This window comes from Rhinatrema bivittatum, chromosome 6 (genome assembly GCF_901001135.1).
Source record: "Rhinatrema bivittatum chromosome 6, aRhiBiv1.1, whole genome shotgun sequence".
In the NCBI taxonomy this organism is placed as follows: Eukaryota; Metazoa; Chordata; class Amphibia; order Gymnophiona; family Rhinatrematidae; genus Rhinatrema; species Rhinatrema bivittatum.
Genome location: NC_042620.1, coordinates 258959620 through 258980583, shown reverse-complemented (window position 1 = coordinate 258980583; position 20964 = coordinate 258959620). Strand labels below are relative to the sequence as shown.

General features: G+C 50.6%; 1 protein-coding gene across 2 annotated transcripts in view; it reads left to right on the top strand.

Annotated features, from left to right (window-relative positions):
• Positions 1–11442, top strand: part of LOC115094165 (complement factor B-like) — a 131389-nt gene extending 119947 nt beyond the window's left edge. For both annotated transcript variants that reach the window (XM_029606933.1, XM_029606932.1), the window contains one exon: positions 11129–11442. In XM_029606933.1, coding sequence (XP_029462793.1) covers positions 11129–11248 — 120 coding nt within the window. In that variant the 3' untranslated portion in view covers positions 11249–11442. The remainder of the gene's footprint in view (positions 1–11128) is intronic.
• Positions 11443–20964: the final 9522 nt, after the last annotated feature.

Here is a 20964-nt window from a genome sequence, read left to right as displayed (position 1 = left end):
CTACCCTCTCGCTGCCACTCCCTATCTTTGATGTCTGTGTCACAGACAAGACAGTGAGACAAAAACTGAAAACATAATCACTTTTTAAAAATTTCTTAAAACATACTACAAATGATAAAGTAGAAAAGAAAAATAACAAAGTCAATTAAAAGATTTTGGTGATGTTCAGTATTTTCTCTGTTCATATTGGGGTAGATTTTCAAAGGGTTACATGCGTAATCCATTAAAAACCCTCCTGCGCACACCGAGCCTATTTTGCATAGGCTCGGCAGCGCACAAGCCCCAGGACACGCGTATGTCCCGGGGCTTTCAAAAAGGGGCTGGAAGGGGCGGGGCCGTGGGCGTGGTGCCGGTCCAGGGGCGGGACCGAGGCCTCCGGCACAGAGGCTGTGCCGGGGGATGGCATGCCGGCAGCGTGCAGGAAGATCACAACACTCCCGGTATCCGGGTTAGGGCACTGTGTGCAGGAAGATCACAAAACCCACGGTATCAGCGTTAGGGCACTGCATGTAGGAAGATCACAACACTCCCAGTATCAGGGTTAGGGCACTGTGTGCAGGAAGATCACAACACTCCCAGTATCAGGGATATGGCACTGTGTACAGGAAGATCACAACACCCCTGGTATTAGGGATAGGGCACTGCGTGCAGGAAGATCACAACACTCCCAGTATCATGGATATGGCACTGTGTACAGGAAGATCACAACACCCCTGGTATCAGGGTTAGGGCACTGTGTGCAGGAAGATCACAACACTCCCAGTATCAGGGATACGGCACTGCAAGCAGGAAGATCACAACACTCCCAGTATCATGGATATGGCACTGTGTACAGGAAGATCACAACACCCCTGGTATTAGGGATAGGGCACTGCGTGCAGGAAGATCACAACACTCCCAGTATCATGGATATGGCACTGTGTACAGGAAGATCACAACACCCCTGGTATCAGGGTTAGGGCACTGTGTGCAGGAAGATCACAACACTCCCAGTATCAGGGATATGGCACTGTGTACAGGAAGATCACAACACCCCTGGTATCAGGGTTAGGGCACTGTGTGCAGGAAGATCACAACACTCCCAGTATCAGGGATATGGCACTGTGTACAGGAAGATCACAACACCCCTGGTATTAGGGATAGGGCACTGCATGCAGGAAGATCACAACACTCCCAGTATCAGGGTTAGGGCACTGTGTGCAGGAAGATCACAACACTCCCAGTATCAGGGATATGGCACTGTGTACAGGAAGATCACAACACCCCTGGTATTAGGGATAGGGCACTGCGTGCAGGAAGATCACAACACTCCCAGTATCATGGATATGGCACTGTGTACAGGAAGATCACAACACCCCTGGTATCAGGGTTAGGGCACTGTGTGCAGGAAGATCACAACACTCCCAGTATCAGGGATATGGCACTGTGTACAGGAAGATCACAACACCCCTGGTATCAGGGTTAGGGCACTGTGTGCAGGAAGATCACAACACTCCCAGTATCAGGGATATGGCACTGTATACAGGAAGATCACAACACCCCTGGTATTAGGGATAGGGCACTGCATGCAGGAAGATCACAACACTCCCAGTATCAGGGATACGGCACTGCAAGCAGGAAGATCACAACACTCCCGGTATCAGGGATAGGGCACAAGTTCTAGTCACATTGACTGATCACATTACTTTTTTTGTCAAGCTACCAACCGTTTCCATTTCCCATCCCCCCAACCATCACCTCAGTGGGAACCTTGGTAACATCAATAAATAAGAGGGCAGCCAGCCAATAGGAATACATATTCATTCCTAAACTGACCTTAACTGACCTGAAAAGTGTCAATTTGTATCATTTTCTGTTAGTGCGCACTAACAATGGTTAGTGCGCACTAACCCGATTAATGATTTTTTAACGATAAATCATTAGAATTCCTATTGTATCGTGTTCTTTAACGATTTAAGACGATTTTAAAATTATCGGACGATAATTTTAATCGTTGAAAAATGATTCACATCCCTAATGATTATGTTTTGTCTACAACTGGCTTTTGCAGAGAATACTGGTGGGCTGATGTCAGTGCAGGGGTATATATATACCATGACTTCATCTATGCTCCATCTCCATCTGCGGGTAGAGGTGCATAATCCACTGATGTGGATTAATCTGTCTTCATTAAAGAACAGGAAATGATCAGGTAAGTAATCATTTCTCCTTTGTAAAGTCAGGAGGATTATAAATCAGAAGAAAAGAAAATTTGGGAATAGAACTTGTTTGAATCAGAAGGGCATCAATGTACTTAAATGATCAATTTCCAGTTCTTTAAATTGAAGAGTTTTTAAATAGATTATTGTGATCCCCTACCTGATCCTTCTATATTTATAGTAGAAGGCATAGCCTGGGGACCAGGCTTAGATAAGACAAAAAGTATCACCATCCTTAAGCCAAGTCTTAGTAAGGATTAGAACAGGAAAGTGCAAAGTGAAAATTAATTCAAGCCTACTTGGAACTTATTGACCTAACATCAAGTAAACAACACTTAATAGATTGACCAGAAACATGCCTAAAAGAAGGAGCAATATCCCCTTTCATTAAGCAGTACCTGAATAAGATTAGTGAAATGAGGCTTATATTGATAACGAGACACAGGAACCAAGTTGCCATAGTGGCTTCCTCCAGGGATCACAGGAATATGAAAATTTATTGGACAGAACTGGCAGAAAAAGACTGATAAGTTTGATCAAGAGAGTAAAAACCTTGGAAGCCATTCAGTTAACAAGAGACAAAGCAAATCAGAAGGGACCACCGTAGTCAAACAAAAATAATACACAAACAAAGGTCAGATCTTACCTTTTAAGCACAAATATTTAACCTGGACAGGTCATACTCAGATCTCGCTAAAGGGCAGCACGAGTCCCTTATGATTGTGCACATTTGGAGCGCGATCCGCCGGTGGTGATCCACCTTCAGAGCTTTCTTGGATTATAAGCGTTCTACCAAATCTGGAAATGTTGTCAGGTCATGTTTGGCAAGAAAGCCCTGCTTCTTAGGCACGGTGGGAACTGATGGTCTTTGCAGAACAAGGCAGGTATACAATTCAGCGGCAGCTGATAAGATGAAGGCAGGTAGGAAAGTATACATGGGGAATCCATTTTAGAATCCCCACGTCTACTTTCACATGTGTGCTGTACATTTCTTTTCAAAGCAAGTACACTGTCCAAATTTTCAAAAGGAAATTTCACAGGGCATTTCCCTTTGAAAATTAGCTTGCAGCCCCCTGGGTATAATGCAGACCCCTTAGTTAGTTTCAAAATTGCTCGCTATGGAGTAAATTTTCAAAGGGATTCCGTATGTAAAAATAGCATATACGAGCATATGTAGCGTGCATGTACATATATGCTATTTTATAAGCATCTAGCACCTCATCCTGAACATCACCAGTTCACCCAGACCTCCCACCCAAAAACTGCAGACCACAGACAGGTCAGCTCTCACTTGCACGAGTTGGACAGCAGGGGTAAAAGTGTACGAAGAAGCTCGATAATGTATGTGTGTACATCTCTTACCAAATTGCAACTGGATGCCCCTGGATCACCCCTTTTTTGCCCTGGTAAAACGTATGCACAAACCCAATAATGTGCATACTCTAGAGAGGGTCTAAGGGAACGGGAGAAGGATTGGGTGAACTAGTGGAGGTATTGGCAAACTGATGATTTCAAGTACTCGTGTATACTTTATAATATTTATTTTATTTATTTAGATATATATTCCACTTTTTGCACTTTTTTTTCAGCACTATGTGCCTCCGCATTTAATTCTGGATGTTTATTCATGCAGTGTCACAATTATTTCATGCATAAAATATACGTACATATGTTTATAAAATGGGTAGAGAAAAAATGCATTTTCTTGCACTGGAAATAAAAATGCCTACGTAAATGTATGCGCATACTTTTGTAGAAGAAATATTTGGCATTTTATAAATTTTGCAGCTCTCATTGCACAGTTTACAAACCAAGAGCATTAATCTCCACGCATCCACTCACGCACACAAATGCTGTACTGGGGACAGGTTTGAAAGTCGGGCTCCCTGAGCCAGGCTATGGTATGTTCTGTTTCTTGGTTATTTAGGCAGAATTTGAATTTGTGTTGAAAAATGTTTGGCTTTTTCTGGAAAATAACTTGCCTTTTTTCCAGATTCCCCTATAAGGCCCCAAGATTTACAGAAGATCTGTAGCAGATCTTCTGGGAGACAGAGAAAATGGCCACATCCTTTCTTTTATGCCCTCTGTCCCTCTTTTTTTTCCATTTCCCTTTTTCTCACACCTGTTTCTCTGTTGCATGTCCCGGCCGCAGCAGGCCTGCAACCGGCCCTACTCACCCCCGACACCCGGGTCCCGGACCTGGCCCTTCCTCGTTGGCAGCGATAGGCAGCCGCCTACGCACTCGCGCTCCTACCATGTCCCCAGGTTCCTCCCGGCTGCTCCGCGGCCTCCTCCAGTCCCAGTCAGGTCTCCCCACGTGCACGGAGGGGAGATGCCGCCACCACGTAGTTCCAGTCACCTTGCCTTAGGTGCGTGCCTTCCTCGACTTTAAAGGGGCTGTGGCGGGAAATCTTCCAGCGGCCCCGGATGATGATGTCACCGGGCCCTGCTACTTAAGGCAGGCCCCGCCGTCCGGCCTTTGCCTTGTCAACAGGTCTCCACGTTTGTCGTGTGCTTAGTTGCTACTCCTTCGTGTTCCTGTTCCTGCTCTTGTGCTCGTTTGTTCCAGTCCTGTGTTCCTGTTCCAGTTCCCGAGTTCCAGTACCTGTTTCCTGTTCCTGACCTTCGCTTGTTCCTGTTTACCTTTTGGACGGATTCCTGGCTTTGACCCTCGCTTGCTTCTGACCACGCCTTGGATGGATACTTTGGCTCTGACCCTTGCTCGCACCTAACCTTGTCTCCAGCCGCCTGCCCTGAATTCAGCTTGTACCTGACCTTGTCTCCAGCCGCCTGCCCTGACTTCAGCTTGAGCCTGACCTTGTCTCCAGCCGCCTGCCCTGACTTCAGCTTGAGCCTGACCTTGTCTCCAGCCGCCTGCCCTGACTTCAGCTTGAGCCTGACCTTGTCTCCAGCCGCCTGCCCTGACTTCAGCTTGTACCTGACCTTGTCTCCAGCCGCCTGCCCTGAATTCAGCTTGAGCCTGACCTTGTCTCCAGCCGCCTGCCCTGACTTCAGCTTGAGCCTGACCTTGTCTCCAGCCGCCTGCCCTGACTTCAGCTTGTACCTGACCTTGTCTCCAGCCGCCTGCCCTGACTTCAGCTTGTACCTGACCTTGTCTCCAGCCGCCTGCCCTGACTTCAGCTTGAGCCTGACCTTGTCTCCAGCCGCCTGCCCTGACTTCAGCTTGTACCTGACCTTGTCTCCAGCCGCCTGCCCTGACTTCAGCTTGAGCCTGACCTTGTCTCCAGCCACCTGCCCTGACTTCAGCTTGTACCTGACCTTGTCTCCAGCCGCCTGCCCTGACTTCAGCTTGAGCCTGACCTTGTCTCCAGCCGCCTGCCCTGACTTCAGCTTGAGCCTGACCTTGTCTCCAGCCGCCTGCCCTGACTTCAGCTTGTACCTGACCTTGTCTCCAGCCGCCTGCCCTGAATTCAGCTTGAGCCTGACCTTGTCTCCAGCCGCCTGCCCTGACTTCAGCTTGAGCCTGACCTTGTCTCCAGCCGCCTGCCCTGAATTCAGCTTGTACCTGACCTTGTCTCCAGCCGCCTGCCCTGACTTCAGCTTGTGCCTGACCTTGTCTCCAGCCGCCTGCCCTGACTTCAGCTTGTACCTGACCTTGTCTCCAGCCGCCTGCCCTGAATTCAGCTTGTACCTGACCTTGTCTCCAGCCGCCTGCCCTGACTTCAGCTTGTGCCTGACCTTGTCTCCAGCCGCCTGCCCTGACTTCAGCTTGAGCCTGACCTTGTCTCCAGCCGCCTGCCCTGACTTCAGCTTGAACCTGACCTTGTCTCCAGCCGCCTGCCCTGACTTCAGCTTGTACCTGACCTTGTCTCCAGCCGCCTGCCCTGACTTCAGCTTGTACCTGACCTTGTCTCCAGCCGCCTGCCCTGACTTCAGCTTGTACCTGACCTTGTCTCCAGCCGCCTGCCCTGACTTCAGCTTGTACCTGACCTTGTCTCCAGCCGCCTGCCCTGAATTCAGCTTGTACCTGACCTTGTCTCCAGCCGCCTGCCCTGAATTCAGCTTGTACCTGACCTTGTCTCCAGCCGCCTGCCCTGACTTCAGCTTGAGCCTGACCTTGTCTCCAGCCGCCTGCCCTGACTTCAGCTTGTACCCGACCTTGTCTCCAGCCGCCTGCCCTGACTTCAGCTTGAGCCTGACCTTGTCTCCAGCCGCCTGCCCTGAATTCAGCTTGTACCTGACCTTGTCTCCAGCCGCCTGCCCTGACTTCAGCTTGTACCTGCCCTTGTCTCCAGCCGCCTGCCCTGACTTCAGCTTGTACCTGACCTTGTCTCCAGCCGCCTGCCCTGACTTCAGCTTGTACCTGACCTTGTCTCCAGCCGCCTGCCCTGACTTCAGCTTGTACCTGACCTTGTCTCCAGCCGCCTGCCCTGAATTCAGCTTGAGCCTGACCTTGTCTCCAGCCGCCTGCCCTGAATTCAGCTTGTACCTGACCTTGTCTCCAGCCGCCTGCCCTGACTTCAGCTTGTACCTGACCTTGTCTCCAGCCGCCTGCCCTGACTTCAGCTTGTACCTGACCTTGTCTCCAGCCGCCTGCCCTGACTTCAGCTTGTGCCTGACCTTGTCTCCAGCCGCCTGCCCTGACTTCAGCTTGAGCCTGACCTTGTCTCCAGCCGCCTGCCCTGACTTCAGCTTGAACCTGACCTTGTCTCCAGCCGCCTGCCCTGACTTCAGCTTGTACCTGACCTTGTCTCCAGCCGCCTGCCCTGACTTCAGCTTGTACCTGACCTTGTCTCCAGCCGCCTGCCCTGACTTCAGCTTGAGCCTGACCTTGTCTCCAGCCGCCTGCCCTGACTTCAGCTTGTACCTGACCTTGTCTCCAGCCGCCTGCCCTGACTTCAGCTTGTACCTGACCTTGTCTCCAGCCGCCTGCCCTGAACCTGACCTTGTCTCCAGCCGCCTGCCCTGACTTCAGCTTGAGCCTGACCTTGTCTCCAGCCGCCTGCCCTGACTTCAGCTTGAGCCTGACCTTGTCTCCAGCCGCCTGCCCTGACTTCAGCTTGAACCTGACCTTGTCTCCAGCCGCCTGCCCTGACTTCAGCTTGTACCTGACCTTGTCTCCAGCCGCCTGCCCTGACTTCAGCTTGTACCTGACCTTGTCTCCAGCCGCCTGCCCTGACTTCAGCTTGAACCTGACCTTGTCTCCAGCCGCCTGCCCTGACTTCAGCTTGTACCTGACCTTGTCTCCAGCCGCCTGCCCTGACTTCAGCTTGTACCTGACCTTGTCTCCAGCCGCCTGCCCTGACTTCAGCTTGTACCTGACCTTGTCTCCAGCCGCCTGCCCTGAATTCAGCTTGTGCCTGACCTTGTCTCCAGCCGCCTGCCCTGAATTCAGCTTGAACCTGACCTTGTCTCCAGCCGCCTGCCCTGAATTCAGCTTGAACCTGACCTTGTCTCCAGCCGCCTGCCCTGACTTCAGCTTGTACCTGACCTTGTCTCCAGCCGCCTGCCCTGACTTCAGCTTGTACCTGACCTTGTCTCCAGCCGCCTGCCCTGAATTCAGCTTGTACCTGACCTTGTCTCCAGCCGCCTGCCCTGACTTCAGCTTGTACCTGACCTTGTCTCCAGCCGCCTGCCCTGAATTCAGCTTGTACCTGACCTTGTCTCCAGCCACCTGCCCTGAATTCAGCTTGTACCTGACCTTGTCTCCAGCCGCCTGCCCTGAATTCAGCTTGAGCCTGACCTTGTCTCCAGCCGCCTGCCCTGACTTCAGCTTGTACCTGACCTTGTCTCCAGCCGCCTGCCCTGACTTCAGCTTGAGCCTGACCTTGTCTCCAGCCGCCTGCCCTGACTTCAGCTTGAGCCTGACCTTGTCTCCAGCCGCCTGCCCTGACTTCAGCTTGTACCTGACCTTGTCTCCAGCCGCCTGCCCTGACTTCAGCTTGTACCTGACCTTGTCTCCAGCCGCCTGCCCTGACTTCAGCTTGTACCTGACCTTGTCTCCAGCCGCCTGCCCTGACTTCAGCTTGTACCTGACCTTGTCTCCAGCCGCCTGCCCTGACTTCAGCTTGTACCTGACCTTGTCTCCAGCCGCCTGCCCTGACTTCAGCTTGAGCCTGACCTTGTCTCCAGCCGCCTGCCCTGAATTCAGCTTGAGCCTGACCTTGTCTCCAGCCGCCTGCCCTGACTTCAGCTTGAGCCTGACCTTGTCTCCAGCCGCCTGCCCTGATTTCAGCTTGTACCTGACCTTGTCTCCAGCCGCCTGCCCTGAATTCAGCTTGTACCTGACCTTGTCTCCAGCCGCCTGCCCTGACTTCAGCTTGAGCCTGACCTTGTCTCCAGCCGCCTGCCCTGACTTCAGCTTGAGCCTGACCTTGTCTCCAGCCGCCTGCCCTGACTTCAGCTTGTACCTGACCTTGTCTCCAGCCGCCTGCCCTGACTTCAGCTTGAGCCTGACCTTGTCTCCAGCCGCCTGCCCTGAATTCAGCTTGTACCTGACCTTGTCTCCAGCCGCCTGCCCTGAATTCAGCTTGTACCTGACCTTGTCTCCAGCCGCCTGCCCTGAATTCAGCTTGTACCTGACCTTGTCTCCAGCCGCCTGCCCTGAATTCAGCTTGAGCCTGACCTTGTCTCCAGCCGCCTGCCCTGAATTCAGCTTGAGCCTGACCTTGTCTCCAGCCGCCTGCCCTGACTTCAGCTTGAGCCTGACCTTGTCTCCAGCCGCCTGCCCTGACTTCAGCTTGAGCCTGACCTTGTCTCCAGCCGCCTGCCCTGACTTCAGCTTGTACCCGACCTTGTCTCCAGCCGCCTGCCCTGACTTCAGCTTGTGCCTGACCTTGTCTCCAGCCGCCTGCCCTGACTTCAGCTTGAGCCTGACCTTGTCTCCAGCCGCCTGCCCTGAATTCAGCTTGAGCCTGACCTTGTCTCCAGCCGCCTGCCCTGACTTCAGCTTGTACCTGACCTTGTCTCCAGCCGCCTGCCCTGACTTCAGCTTGTACCTGACCTTGTCTCCAGCCGCCTGCCCTGACTTCAGCTTGTACCTGACCTTGTCTCCAGCCGCCTGCCCTGACTTCAGCTTGAGCCTGACCTTGTCTCCAGCCGCCTGCCCTGAATTCAGCTTGAGCCTGACCTTGTCTCCAGCCGCCTGCCCTGACTTCAGCTTGAGCCTGACCTTGTCTCCAGCCGCCTGCCCTGACTTCAGCTTGTACCTGACCTTGTCTCCAGCCGCCTGCCCTGACTTCAGCTTGTACCTGACCTTGTCTCCAGCCGCCTGCCCTGACTTCAGCTTGTACCTGACCTTGTCTCCAGCCGCCTGCCCTGAATTCAGCTTGAGCCTGACCTTGTCTCCAGCCGCCTGCCCTGACTTCAGCTTGTACCCGACCTTGTCTCCAGCCGCCTGCCCTGACTTCAGCTTGTACCTGACCTTGTCTCCAGCTGCCTGCCCTGACTTCAGCTTGTACCTGACCTTGTCTCCAGCCGCCTGCCCTGAATTCAGCTTGAGCCTGACCTTGTCTCCAGCCGCCTGCCCTGACTTCAGCTTGAACCTGACCTTGTCTCCAGCCGCCTGCCCTGAATTCAGCTTGTACCTGACCTTGTCTCCAGCCGCCTGCCCTGACTTCAGCTTGAACCTGACCTTGTCTCCAGCCGCCTGCCCTGAATTCAGCTTGTACCTGACCTTGTCTCCAGCCGCCTGCCCTGAATTCAGCTTGTACCTGACCTTGTCTCCAGCCGCCTGCCCTGACTTCAGCTTGTACCTGACCTTGTCTCCAGCCGCCTGCCCTGACTTCAGCTTGAGCCTGACCTTGTCTCCAGCCGCCTGCCCTGACTTCAGCTTGAACCTGACCTTGTCTCCAGCCGCCTGCCCTGAATTCAGCTTGTACCTGACCTTGTCTCCAGCCGCCTGCCCTGACTTCAGCTTGAGCCTGACCTTGTCTCCAGCCGCCTGCCCTGACTTCAGCTTGTACCCGACCTTGTCTCCAGCCGCCTGCCCTGACTTCAGCTTGTACCTGACCTTGTCTCCAGCCGCCTGCCCTGACTTCAGCTTGAGCCTGACCTTGTCTCCAGCCGCCTGCCCTGACTTCAGCTTGTACCTGACCTTGTCTCCAGCCGCCTGCCCTGAATTCAGCTTGTACCTGACCTTGTCTCCAGCCGCCTGCCCTGACTTCAGCTTGTACCTGACCTTGTCTCCAGCCGCCTGCCCTGAATTCAGCTTGTACCTGACCTTGTCTCCAGCCGCCTGCCCTGACTTCAGCTTGTGCCTGACCTTGTCTCCAGCCGCCTGCCCTGAATTCAGCTTGTACCTGACCTTGTCTCCAGCCGCCTGCCCTGACTTTAGCTTGTACCCGACCTTGTCTCCAGCCACCTGTCTTGATTCCAGCTTGTACCTGACTTTGTCTCCAGCTGACTGTTTGGACTTGGCCTTATTTAGGCTCTCGTCTACTTACAAGCCCAGACTTAATCTGTTCCTGTTCTCTAGCCTGCTTCAGCCTGTCTGGCCTTCTGGATCCAGGCCCTGCCTCGAACTCAGTTCCTTCGGACCCTGGGCCTCTGTTGCTTCCTGGCTCCCTGCCTTGAACATCTCTCTCAGGATCAACCACACAGAGGCCTGCCTAAGACCAGCCGGCCCCGGTACCCAAGGGCTCAACCTGCGGGGAACAAGGGCTGGTATTGGCGAAGCTCCAGTTGGCCTCCGCTTCCCGTTCTGCTCCGCCTCCCGACGGTGGGGCCCCAGGAGGGCCTCCCCATGGGTAGCATCAACTCCACCTCGGTTCAAGGGTCCACCTCTGCAACACTTTCTCATTCACGCCTCTGTCATTCTCTTTCTTCCTCTCACACCTCAGAGTCTCTCTCCCTCGTTCACATCTCCCTCTCCCTCTCAGTCCTGTGCCTTTCTTTCCCCCATCTCGTGCCCCCCCCATCTTCCTCTCCCTCTCTCACACTTCCTTCTCTTGTCTGCCTTTCACCCACAGGTTGGCATCATCAGCTTCGGAAACACCACCAAATGCGGCGAGAAGAGCCTGGGCTTCTACCTCAACGTGCCCAAGATGATGGGGTGGATCCTCCGGACTGTGACAGAGAGCGGAGAGTGAGGGGAGAAAAGGAAGCACCCCTAGCAGCAGGATTGCAAAAGAACCATCATTTCCTTGCTGGCAGAGGCTAGAATTGTCCCCTAGGCCTGCTGCAGAGCTTCATAAAAACTGTCATTTCTCTTCCAGAGACAGCCAGATTGCTGGATTTCTCAAAAACGTGTATTTATTTTTTATTTTTTTAAATACGTGAATCATTGGTGTGTGTGGTGGGGGGGGGGGAGGAGAGGGAATTTCATATTATTATAACTTACAAGAGTTCAGACATCATCAGAATTGCATGAATGGTTGGGTGGAACAGGGTTCCCAGTCTTTTCATGAGAAGGGTCACACAGAACAGTCCAAGTCCCCAAGAGGACTGGATGAAAACATTAAATAATTTCTCCTTCCCCTCTCTCTTTCTTCCTCCCTTGGCATCTTCCCTCTGCCCTCTGCACCTGCTCCTTATTCCCTCTCTTTTCCACCGTTCCTGAAGGCTGCAGCTGCCCTGCCTCCCTCCATCTGTGCTCGGCGCCTCCCTCTCCTGTCTGCCGGAGAAGCTCCGGCCCTGACTGGCAGCTCCTTTCTTTTCTTTTTTTTGTCAGTGAGGCCCTAAGCCCACGGCCACCTCCCTGTGCCCCCTGGTGGCTCCAGCACGGGTTCCCTTCCTCTTCTGCCACCGGTGGCTCCGGCATTGCCCCTGTCTGCCACACCTCTCCTGTCTCTTTTGTTCGCTTGGGGGAGAGGGAGGGGCGGAGAGGAAAATGTTAGCTTCAGGGTTCCGAAAAATTTCGGAGACTTTGGACCTCGTTGACTAAGTATTTTTCCCACAGACACAGAATGGCAGAAAAGCCTTAGTACTATAGCAGGCCCTTTGTTAGCCAGCAAAAATGTTCCTAGTCACCAGCTAAGATAGGGTATTAAAAAAACGGGGCAAAGACCGCGCCTGCTTTTTAGCAGCCTTTGCACTGGTTTTCAAAATGCGTGCGTGCCTTCAGATGAAAATTGCTGCGGGTGCAAAGCACACTCGGTCACTTTCACCTGCTCTTTCGCTGGGTGGAATTTGGCTTTAAAGAGCGCATGCAGATTTGGAAACGCCATCCACATGTGCACTTTTCTTCCTCCCCCTCCGGAGCACCTCCTCCTCTCCTTCAGCCAAATCGAGAGTGGACGATTCTCAGACAGCAGTTTGTGCGGGTAGGTACCTCTGTAGGTGTAGAGCAGGGCACCTGTCAATTATTACACACAATACTTTCGAACGATAAAAATGTGTACAGAAAACGTAATAGCTACCAAAAATAAAAGCAGGGTTTTTTTTCTGCGTTTATTGTCAAAGTGTTTTTCATCATAAGGTTTGCAATCTTTTCTCCTGTCTGTCTTCTGAATCTTTTTCCTGGTTTTCTTTCCATTTTACCTTTCCTTGTGTGCCTCCTCCTTTCTCCACCTCTCCCTCCCCGTCCAGCTCTCTTCCCAGCATTTCTCTTTCTTTTCTCATTTTGCTTTTCTCTGCCTCTGTTTTTCTGCTATGGAGCATCATTTCTGCCTGTCTTGCCTCTCCTTGGCCTTCACCCCATACCCTTCCACCTCCCCTCTCAATCTCTAGCCTTGCTCCCCTGTGCTTTCAGTTGCAGTGGGGGAGGGCAGTTTTTAGACAGCCTCTCTTTTTACCCACGTAATTGGGCTTTGACTATCTCAGATTGCCAAAAGAATCTGTGGGGAGCTTATTTGATGCTCTCATCACCCCCATTTACAAGTAGGTAAAAACAGTCTAGATTGTGGCTTGTCTTAGCCTCTTCTAGATGTAAGTACTGGTATGGGGACCATGGCTAAGATCCCCCAATTGACTTGAAATCTTTATATCTGTGTTGATTGGTCCAGATCTGACTGGTCTCATCAAAGGGAGGTTGTCAGCCAATAATAATACTAGAAAACCTTTCAGTCTAGTGCACCGAGCAGGAAAAGGTAGGATGTCAAGTTTCCTTCTGTCCCTGGATGCAGATAAACAACTTCGGCAGACTTCGCTGGCCTTTTCTTTTCAAAAACCACTGCTTCAGTTTAGGTTTCCAGTCACTTTTAACGATTGGATCGGATCCCTTCATTCTAATCCCCAGGTTCAAACATAGATTAGAAGCGTAAATGTTTTCAGTTTCAAAGAGGAACATATCGGGGATGCCCACTATTCCTTTCAGTATTTTATCTGGTGACCAAAGCTCTTGCACATTTAATCCGAACGTTACCCAGCATTTCTGATCTTTCATAGAACAGCACATAAAATGTCTTTATATGCAGATGTTCTTTTATTCCCGACAAGTCCTGAAACATCCTCTCCATCACTTAATATGTTGTCCAATAATAGCTCACTGTCTGGATGCATGTCATAAACCTTTCAAAGTCCAAGATTTTACAGTCAGAGCCTAGAATCCACATTCCCCCGTCTTTATTTAGATTTGAAATAGCCCAGAAGAACTTTGTATACTTGGGCATAAATATGGCTTTAAAATTTCCAAACCTTTTTCAAGTTATTTTTGGCCCTGTTATTCAGACAATTAAACAAGATTTAGTGGTGTAACCCCCTGGCCTGCCGGCTTACCAGACGCGGAGGCTTGCCTAGGGCTCCTGGGGCCACATTCTGACCCATGCTCCTTGGTTCTTCTCCTGACAGGAGGTGGGGGCAGGGGGGGAGCACGAAACAAAATCAGCCCTTTTAGGCTGTCTAGAGGTATTCTGCAGTGTTCTGTAAAATAATCATCCTTCACAACTTCAGGCACTGAATGAAACTGCAGGTGAAATTCAAAACAAGTCCACTTTCTGAATAGTGTTGGTCAAGGCAAGAAACCTAAAGCTAAATCCAGTAAATCACAGACAGTGCAGTCAATAATTAATCTGCTGTGCCTGGCAGTAGGTAGGCTTAAAAGAAACCTTCTCTGGGCTGTTATCTAGATGGGCCCTGCAAGCTGAATGCAGACTCTTTCCCAGTAGTACACGACTGGTATCCTTCAGGGACGTGTCTGACAGAATCATCCAAAAGCAACTCTGTAAGGAGATCCTGTAGACTGGGACCTGCCTTGGCCCCGGTCGGAGACAGGATGCTGTTCTCCATGGATCTTTGGTCTGTCTGGCCCACTGTGGCAATCCTTATGCCTCTGTTTCTTACGATGTCCAGTCCGGCAGCCTGTCCACTGACTCCGACCAACTTTCCACTCTTTTCAACTCTCTGGCAATCTCCCATGGAGTGTGAGAAGAGTAAAGAAATATTTATTTAGCAAAATATCTTACTAGCCTGCATATTTTTGTGCTCCAGGCAATTTACAAATTGAGCTCAATAAGAAAACAATGTAAAATATTCACAAAATTAATAAAAACATATGCGCAGACACTAATACAAACACAGACATAACAAACATCAAATTACATCTTCAAAACCCATTATCACGGCTGTAGGCCAACCATATAAAAATATATCATATTAAATTCCCGCAGTTATGCAAAAGCAGTGCAGTTCTACAGAAACATTACCTTTATTAAAAAAAAAAATTATAGTTCCTTAGATCAGCAAATCATCAGTTAAAGAAAACTGTAATGGAAGAGCATTTCACATCTGTGGAACCAGACAACTGCAAACCCGCTGTCTAATTTTCTGTAACCAAATGTCCATTTGAGATGGGGCAACTAACAAAGCTGCTTGGGAGGAGTGCAGAGACCACCCAGGCTGATAGCATTTCAGGCAGTCCTTCAGGTATCTAGCTCCCACCCCCTTCAATACTATAAAAGTCAATCAGGAAATCTTAAGCCATATTTTAAACTCTACTGGCAGTCAATGAAGATGCTCCAGGACCAGAGTCATTCTTTTATGCATCCTGCAGCCAATAAAAACGCAGTCAACTACATTCTGCACCAATTGTAGGCTCTTAATGTATTCTTTAGGCAGTCCCACCCAAGCCTACCCATAATGACTGCTTGGATCAGCTGGACAAAGATAACAATTAAAATGACAGAGTTGCCTCAAATAACAGAAACAATTAGAAACCATCATCCAAATGTTCAGTACAAAACTACATCCCTCATCTAACTGAACCCTCCAGAGTATGCATTTGCTTCTTTGGGCAAAGATTTTTCCCATCTTTAAGCATAATAGCAGATATTCCCCATTCCCTGGTCCTCCTAGGAGTTCTGTTCTAGATGGGTTCATCTTCATCATATTGTTTACCGTCCAATTATTTCTGTCATACAATCTGATAATTCTGCAAAGCTTCTTCACACTGCTCCCAACATGGGCAAATAAAACTGAAGATTGTAGCATACAGATGACATTTAATATTAAAATATCCAATTAACTGCCCCAATACTGCAAGATAAATATTGAATAATACTGATGAGATAGCCAAACACAGAAGTACTCACCACGGAATTACATAGGACTCGGATTCAGCATCATTAAGCTCCACCCCCTGATTTCTCTCTTCCAAAAAAAGATGCAAACCACTTCAGTGGTGTACCGATGACACCAATCTCCTTCAACCAATCTAGGTTATAAAAAACGTCCAAGAGTTCATCTCTACCTTTATCCCAGTCAATAAGAACATCATTAGAAAATGAGGTATGAGTAATGTCCATGCCATATCTGGCCCTAAAGCCGGAATGGACGGACTCAACAAATCTCCTTCCTCCAAGTATTCCTTGAGCTGCTCTAATGCCACTCTTTTGGTTAGCTTGCTTAAGTATGTATAGCCCTCATCCCAGTCAGCGCTTGGGCACAGGAGCACGTGGGACGGGTCATGGGCTATGCACCTTGATCCCATACAGAAGGGAAAAGACAGTCTCTTCAAGGCTCACAGGGCTTTCCTTCACACTCTGGAGCTCTTCTGCTCACCAGAACTCACACTCCAACTCCAAAACTGTTGTTCAAAATAAAGGTATTTACCGAAACCTGGAGGCAAGAAAAACAAAACCCCAAAACTCTGGAGACACCAGCAGCAGCGCTCCAGTATGATAAAACACAAAGTACTACGAAAGCAGAAACAGTCTCCTGCCATACAGTCCACAGATCTTTCCCCAAAGGTAAGGGAAAGGTAGCCTCCTACCCTGGGCCCTCTCAGTATCTTTTGGGTGGTGGATCTCCCTCTTTTGGTTTTACTTCTGTTTCTCTCCAGAACCTTTGGCTGAATTACTTAGTCAGTCTTTGTGAATCTTATCCATTATGCTCATCCAGCATTTCTGTAGAACTTCTTGCTTTGTGGACTTCTCAGTCTCAGAATTTCTTTCCCAGGACTTTTCACTGGATATCCAGGACTTCACCCTCCTATTGTCACAAGTTTTACCTATTATACGGTGTCTCCATCAGGAGTCCTCTGCAAGCCTGGCCTCTAGCCTTGCCAAGTACCTCTTCACTGATCACACTACACCCAAGCTCCAGCCCTATTTAACCTTGCCTTGCCAGTGCCTCTTCATGGAGTCACTCTTGGCTCTCTGACCTGGCCACTCTTAACTTGTTCCATGCCTCGTGGGCTCTGGGCCTGTTCTTGTTCCTTGCTCTGTGGCCTACCCAGGCTTTTCCGTGCCTTGTGGCTTCCAGGCCTGCTCTTATCTTGTACATTGTCTTGAGGCCTACTCAGGCCTTTCCTTGCCTTGTCACCTCCAGGCCTTCCACCTCACCTAGTGGCATCTGTGCCATATTCCTAGTGGCCTACAGGCCTTTTGCCTGGCTATCGTCTAGGTGTTCTTTGTTCTGTATTGTCTTTGCCTTGTCCTTGTCATGTTCTGTCCTTGTCTGCCTTGTCCAGTCCTGCCCTAGTCTGATCTTTGTCGTGCGCTGCCCAGTCCAGTTCTTTGTATTCATTCCCTGCCTTGCCATTGCTGTGCTTTGTCCCAGTCTGTGTCTGTATCCACAACCCCAGTCCTTGCTCAGTATCCTGCCCAGCTTGTGTCTATATCCAACCTCAGCTCTTGCTCAGTATCCTGCTGCCCACCTGCTCAATATCCCATCCTCAGTCTCCATCCTGTGCCTGACCTGAGTTCCAGCCTGTGCCTGCCCTGCTTTGTCTAACTTGTCCAGCCAACCCAGCCTTGTCCAGACTATCCAGCCACATCCAGTCTGCCTTTCCTTGCAACCATGATGTTCAGTTGTCGGAGCCAATCCCTACCAGCCCCCAGAACTGAAGGGCTCAACTTGTGGGGAAGGGGGCTGACTAGGCAGAAGACAAGCCCATGGCTAGCCCTGCGGTCCTACACTACTCCTGAGGGGGTGTCCCCAGACCCTAGCCTGAATCCACATGACAGAAAGAAGATGCCAAAGAACCTACACAGGAGTGAGGGTAGGGCTCCTTGCCAACCTGGTGAGACTGATTTTTGACCTTATTAATACTGGCACTGGTAATTGTGTTCCTGCCCCAGCACCACAAGACATTCCAGATGAAATATTTTTCTGTGTCTGCCCTGCTTGCCAGCTTAGGAACCCTCCAACCTTCCATTAATGTGTCCCCAGCCAAGTGAAGGAGCACCAAATGCCAATATGCTATCTCTTATTATTTAGAGAGCTGTTGCAACTGTGGGGCTTTCAAAATGCCCTCCATGCCACAGAAACCAAGGACTGCTACTGTGAAACCCAACCTAGCCTCTGTGAAATCCTCAGCACCCTTAGGCATGATTAACACCATTACTACAAGACCTAATTTGCCAGGGAAACTTTAGCTCCTTGCTGGTAAAAACAGCCTGCTTCCAGATTCAGCTCTGATTGTCTGGGACCCCAGGGGATACAGGGGGAGCAGTCCAGTCCCACTGATCCGCTCCAGGAGGAGACCACTGTTACAGCCCCGCTCCTTGGAGAGCGTGTTCCAGCCAACTAGCACCAGAGGACCACTATTCTAGCTGCCCAGCTTCAACAAGATGCTGCTCCAGCCAGCCAGTGCCATCAAGATGCCTTTTCAGTCAGTCAGTGCCAGAAAGAGTCTGACCAGAGAGAGTCTGGCCCAGAGACCCAGGGCCAGAGAGAGTCTGGCCCAGAGACCCAGGGCCAGAGAGAGTCTGTACCAGAGAGATGTCAGTTCAACTGCTCAGTACCAGAAAGACTCTGGTCCAACTACCCAACACCAAGACAACATTAAATCCTACTATCCAGCCACCGAGATACCCTGTACCAGAAGCCCAGCCTTGGAGACTCTGAGTCCAGCGATTGAGGGGCTCTGAGCCAGCAGTTCAGTCACAGAGAGTCCTTGAACCAATGGTCCAGATTCAGAGGGATCTTGAGCTTGTTGTTGAAATGCCAGCACAGCCAGCCAGGACCAAAGAAATTCTGGTTCGGTTCCTCAGCCATCCAGGGATATTAATCCTCTGCATCAGAATCAGAGAGTCTCTGATCCCACACTTCAAGGTCCAAGAAACCATGAGTCAGTGCTTTCATGCCTCAAAGAACCCGATTCTGTGCCTCTGCACTCCAGAGAATCCAAGACCACCCAATGCCAGAGGAATGTCAGTGCTATCATCCAGTGCCAAAGGGATTTTGGCCCTGTATCTCAGCATCCAAGAGACAGTAAGTCAATGCTTCAGTGCCTCAGAGAACCTGACCCAGTGCATCTGCATCCCAGAGAACTGGATTCAGTGCTTCAGCACCCCCGAGAACCTGATTCAGTGCTTAAGCACCCAAGAGAACCTGATTCAGCACTTCAGCGCTTCAGAGAATCTGAGTCCGTGCCCCAATACCCATAAGAACCTGATTCGCTGCTTTCAAGCCAACAAAGCGCTGGTCTTAGACCGGAGTCCCAGAGAGAATCTGGGCCCAGAACACTGTTTCAGAGAGACACCAGCTCAGCACTTCTATGTCCAGCATCCTCATTTTCCATGAAAACCTGGACTCCACTGACTACCATCTAAAGAAGCCAAGTACCTGCTTGCCACAACCCCCATGGCAAATGTGATCCAGGAGGAGGGAGTCTTAAAAGAGGGGGAGGCGGGTGTGATACTGTTGTGACAGTATCCCCGTGCCAAGGTTCAGCCTGCTGCACAGTCTTCCCTCCACCAGGGGTCCTCAGCAAACCTGGCTTCCAGCCTTGCCAAGAATCTCCTCACTAATCACCCTACACCCAGGTTCCAGCCCTGTTTAACCCTGCCTTGCCAGTACCTCAGTGCCTCTTCATGGAATCACCCTTGGCTGTCTGACCTGGCCACATTTACCTTGTTCCATGCCTTGTGGCCTATGAGCCTGCTCTTGCCATTGCTGTGCCTTGCCCCATTCTGTGTCTGTATCCAGCCCCAGTCCTTGCTCAGTATCTTGGCCCATTCTGAGTCTGTCCCTGAGGTCCATATTCAAAAGCCATTTAGACGGATAACTCAAAAGGTACCCGTCTAAATGGCAAAATAGGCATATTCAGTCACTTCTCCAGCTAAATTATAGCCAAATTGTTCCAGGGGCATTCCGGGGGAGGGGTTGAGTTATCTGGCTAACTCAACCGAATATCCCACATATCCGGCTAAGTGAACCTGATAACTTTGGACTTGCTTCTGAGTAGGTCTAAAGTTATTTTGGCCTTGTGTGCCCAGATCATGTGTTACTTATCCAGATGTTTCTAAAAGATATCCAAGAGGGGCCCCTGCTCCCGGCGCTTAAAAAAATAAGGTATCTATGGGATGGGGAGGGTCAGGGGGAGGGGGGGCTGGCCGGCACCTCAAAAGCTTCCCTGGGTGGGGGCAAGCCTTCCCAGGCTAGCTTGAACACTGACTCTTCCTTCCAGGGGCTGGATGCTTGGTCGAGTGGGGGAGGGGAAATGACTCCCAGGACCCCCCGAGTGCTAAGGGAGGCTCACATGCGTCCTTTATCTGATCCCTGGGGTAGCCAATGTGTGCCGAGAGTGCCAAATAAACGACTGGCGTCATGGTCTTAGTGTCCAAAATAATTTCTTTACTGTTGCAAAACAATTGTAACTGGCACAGCTCTTAATCCACAGCAGCACAATGTTCTCCTTGTACCCTATATCCCTCTATCTGTGCAGGAATATCTGCTGCCCGAGCCAGGGCAACTTCTACCCTCCAGGGACCGGAAAAAAAGATGCAGTCCTTGTTCTTTCTTTTTGAATCCCTGACAGGAGGTATCCCTAGGAGCAGGGTTGTTAATGCTCCTGGCAGGAAGGAAGGGGAATCAGAACTTCCAACCTGGATCTTGAAATCAGGCTTATAAAACTGAAAATAACTCCAGGGTGGCTCACAACAGGTCACTGGCATCCCCTTCCTCACCGAGGCGATGGGGAGGCAGGTCTTCTCTAACCTGCCCAGGCCCAAACCCAGGGTTTCCCGTTCCCTGAGCGCAGGAGCTGAACAGGCCCCTGCAAGGCCCCTACACTTAAAAGGAAAAAGTTAAAAAAAAATGCACCCAGAGGGAAAATGCCAACCAGACAGGTTGTACACTGATCAGGGAACACCCTCCCGACCCTGGCCAGGACCAACAAACTGGGCTTGCTTGTCTAAAACTGGCTGGGCCTGAAAAGAGCAAAATCTAAACTCTCTGCTTCTTGAACTTGGTACTAATGCAAAGGAGTGGTTATATATATCCTCACCAGGGGGGGTGGCCATGCCAAACCCCGCAGAAGGATGGGGGGGCTGTATCTGAATGGGATCTTCCCCAAAATCTATCCTGCACTGATTGCTGCTAGACCCAGGGCTTACTGGTAACCCGAGAAGTGCCCGGGTTACATTAGTTATCCGGCTACATAGAACTGGATACCTTTAGGCTCGTATATTCAGCGGGATGTTTA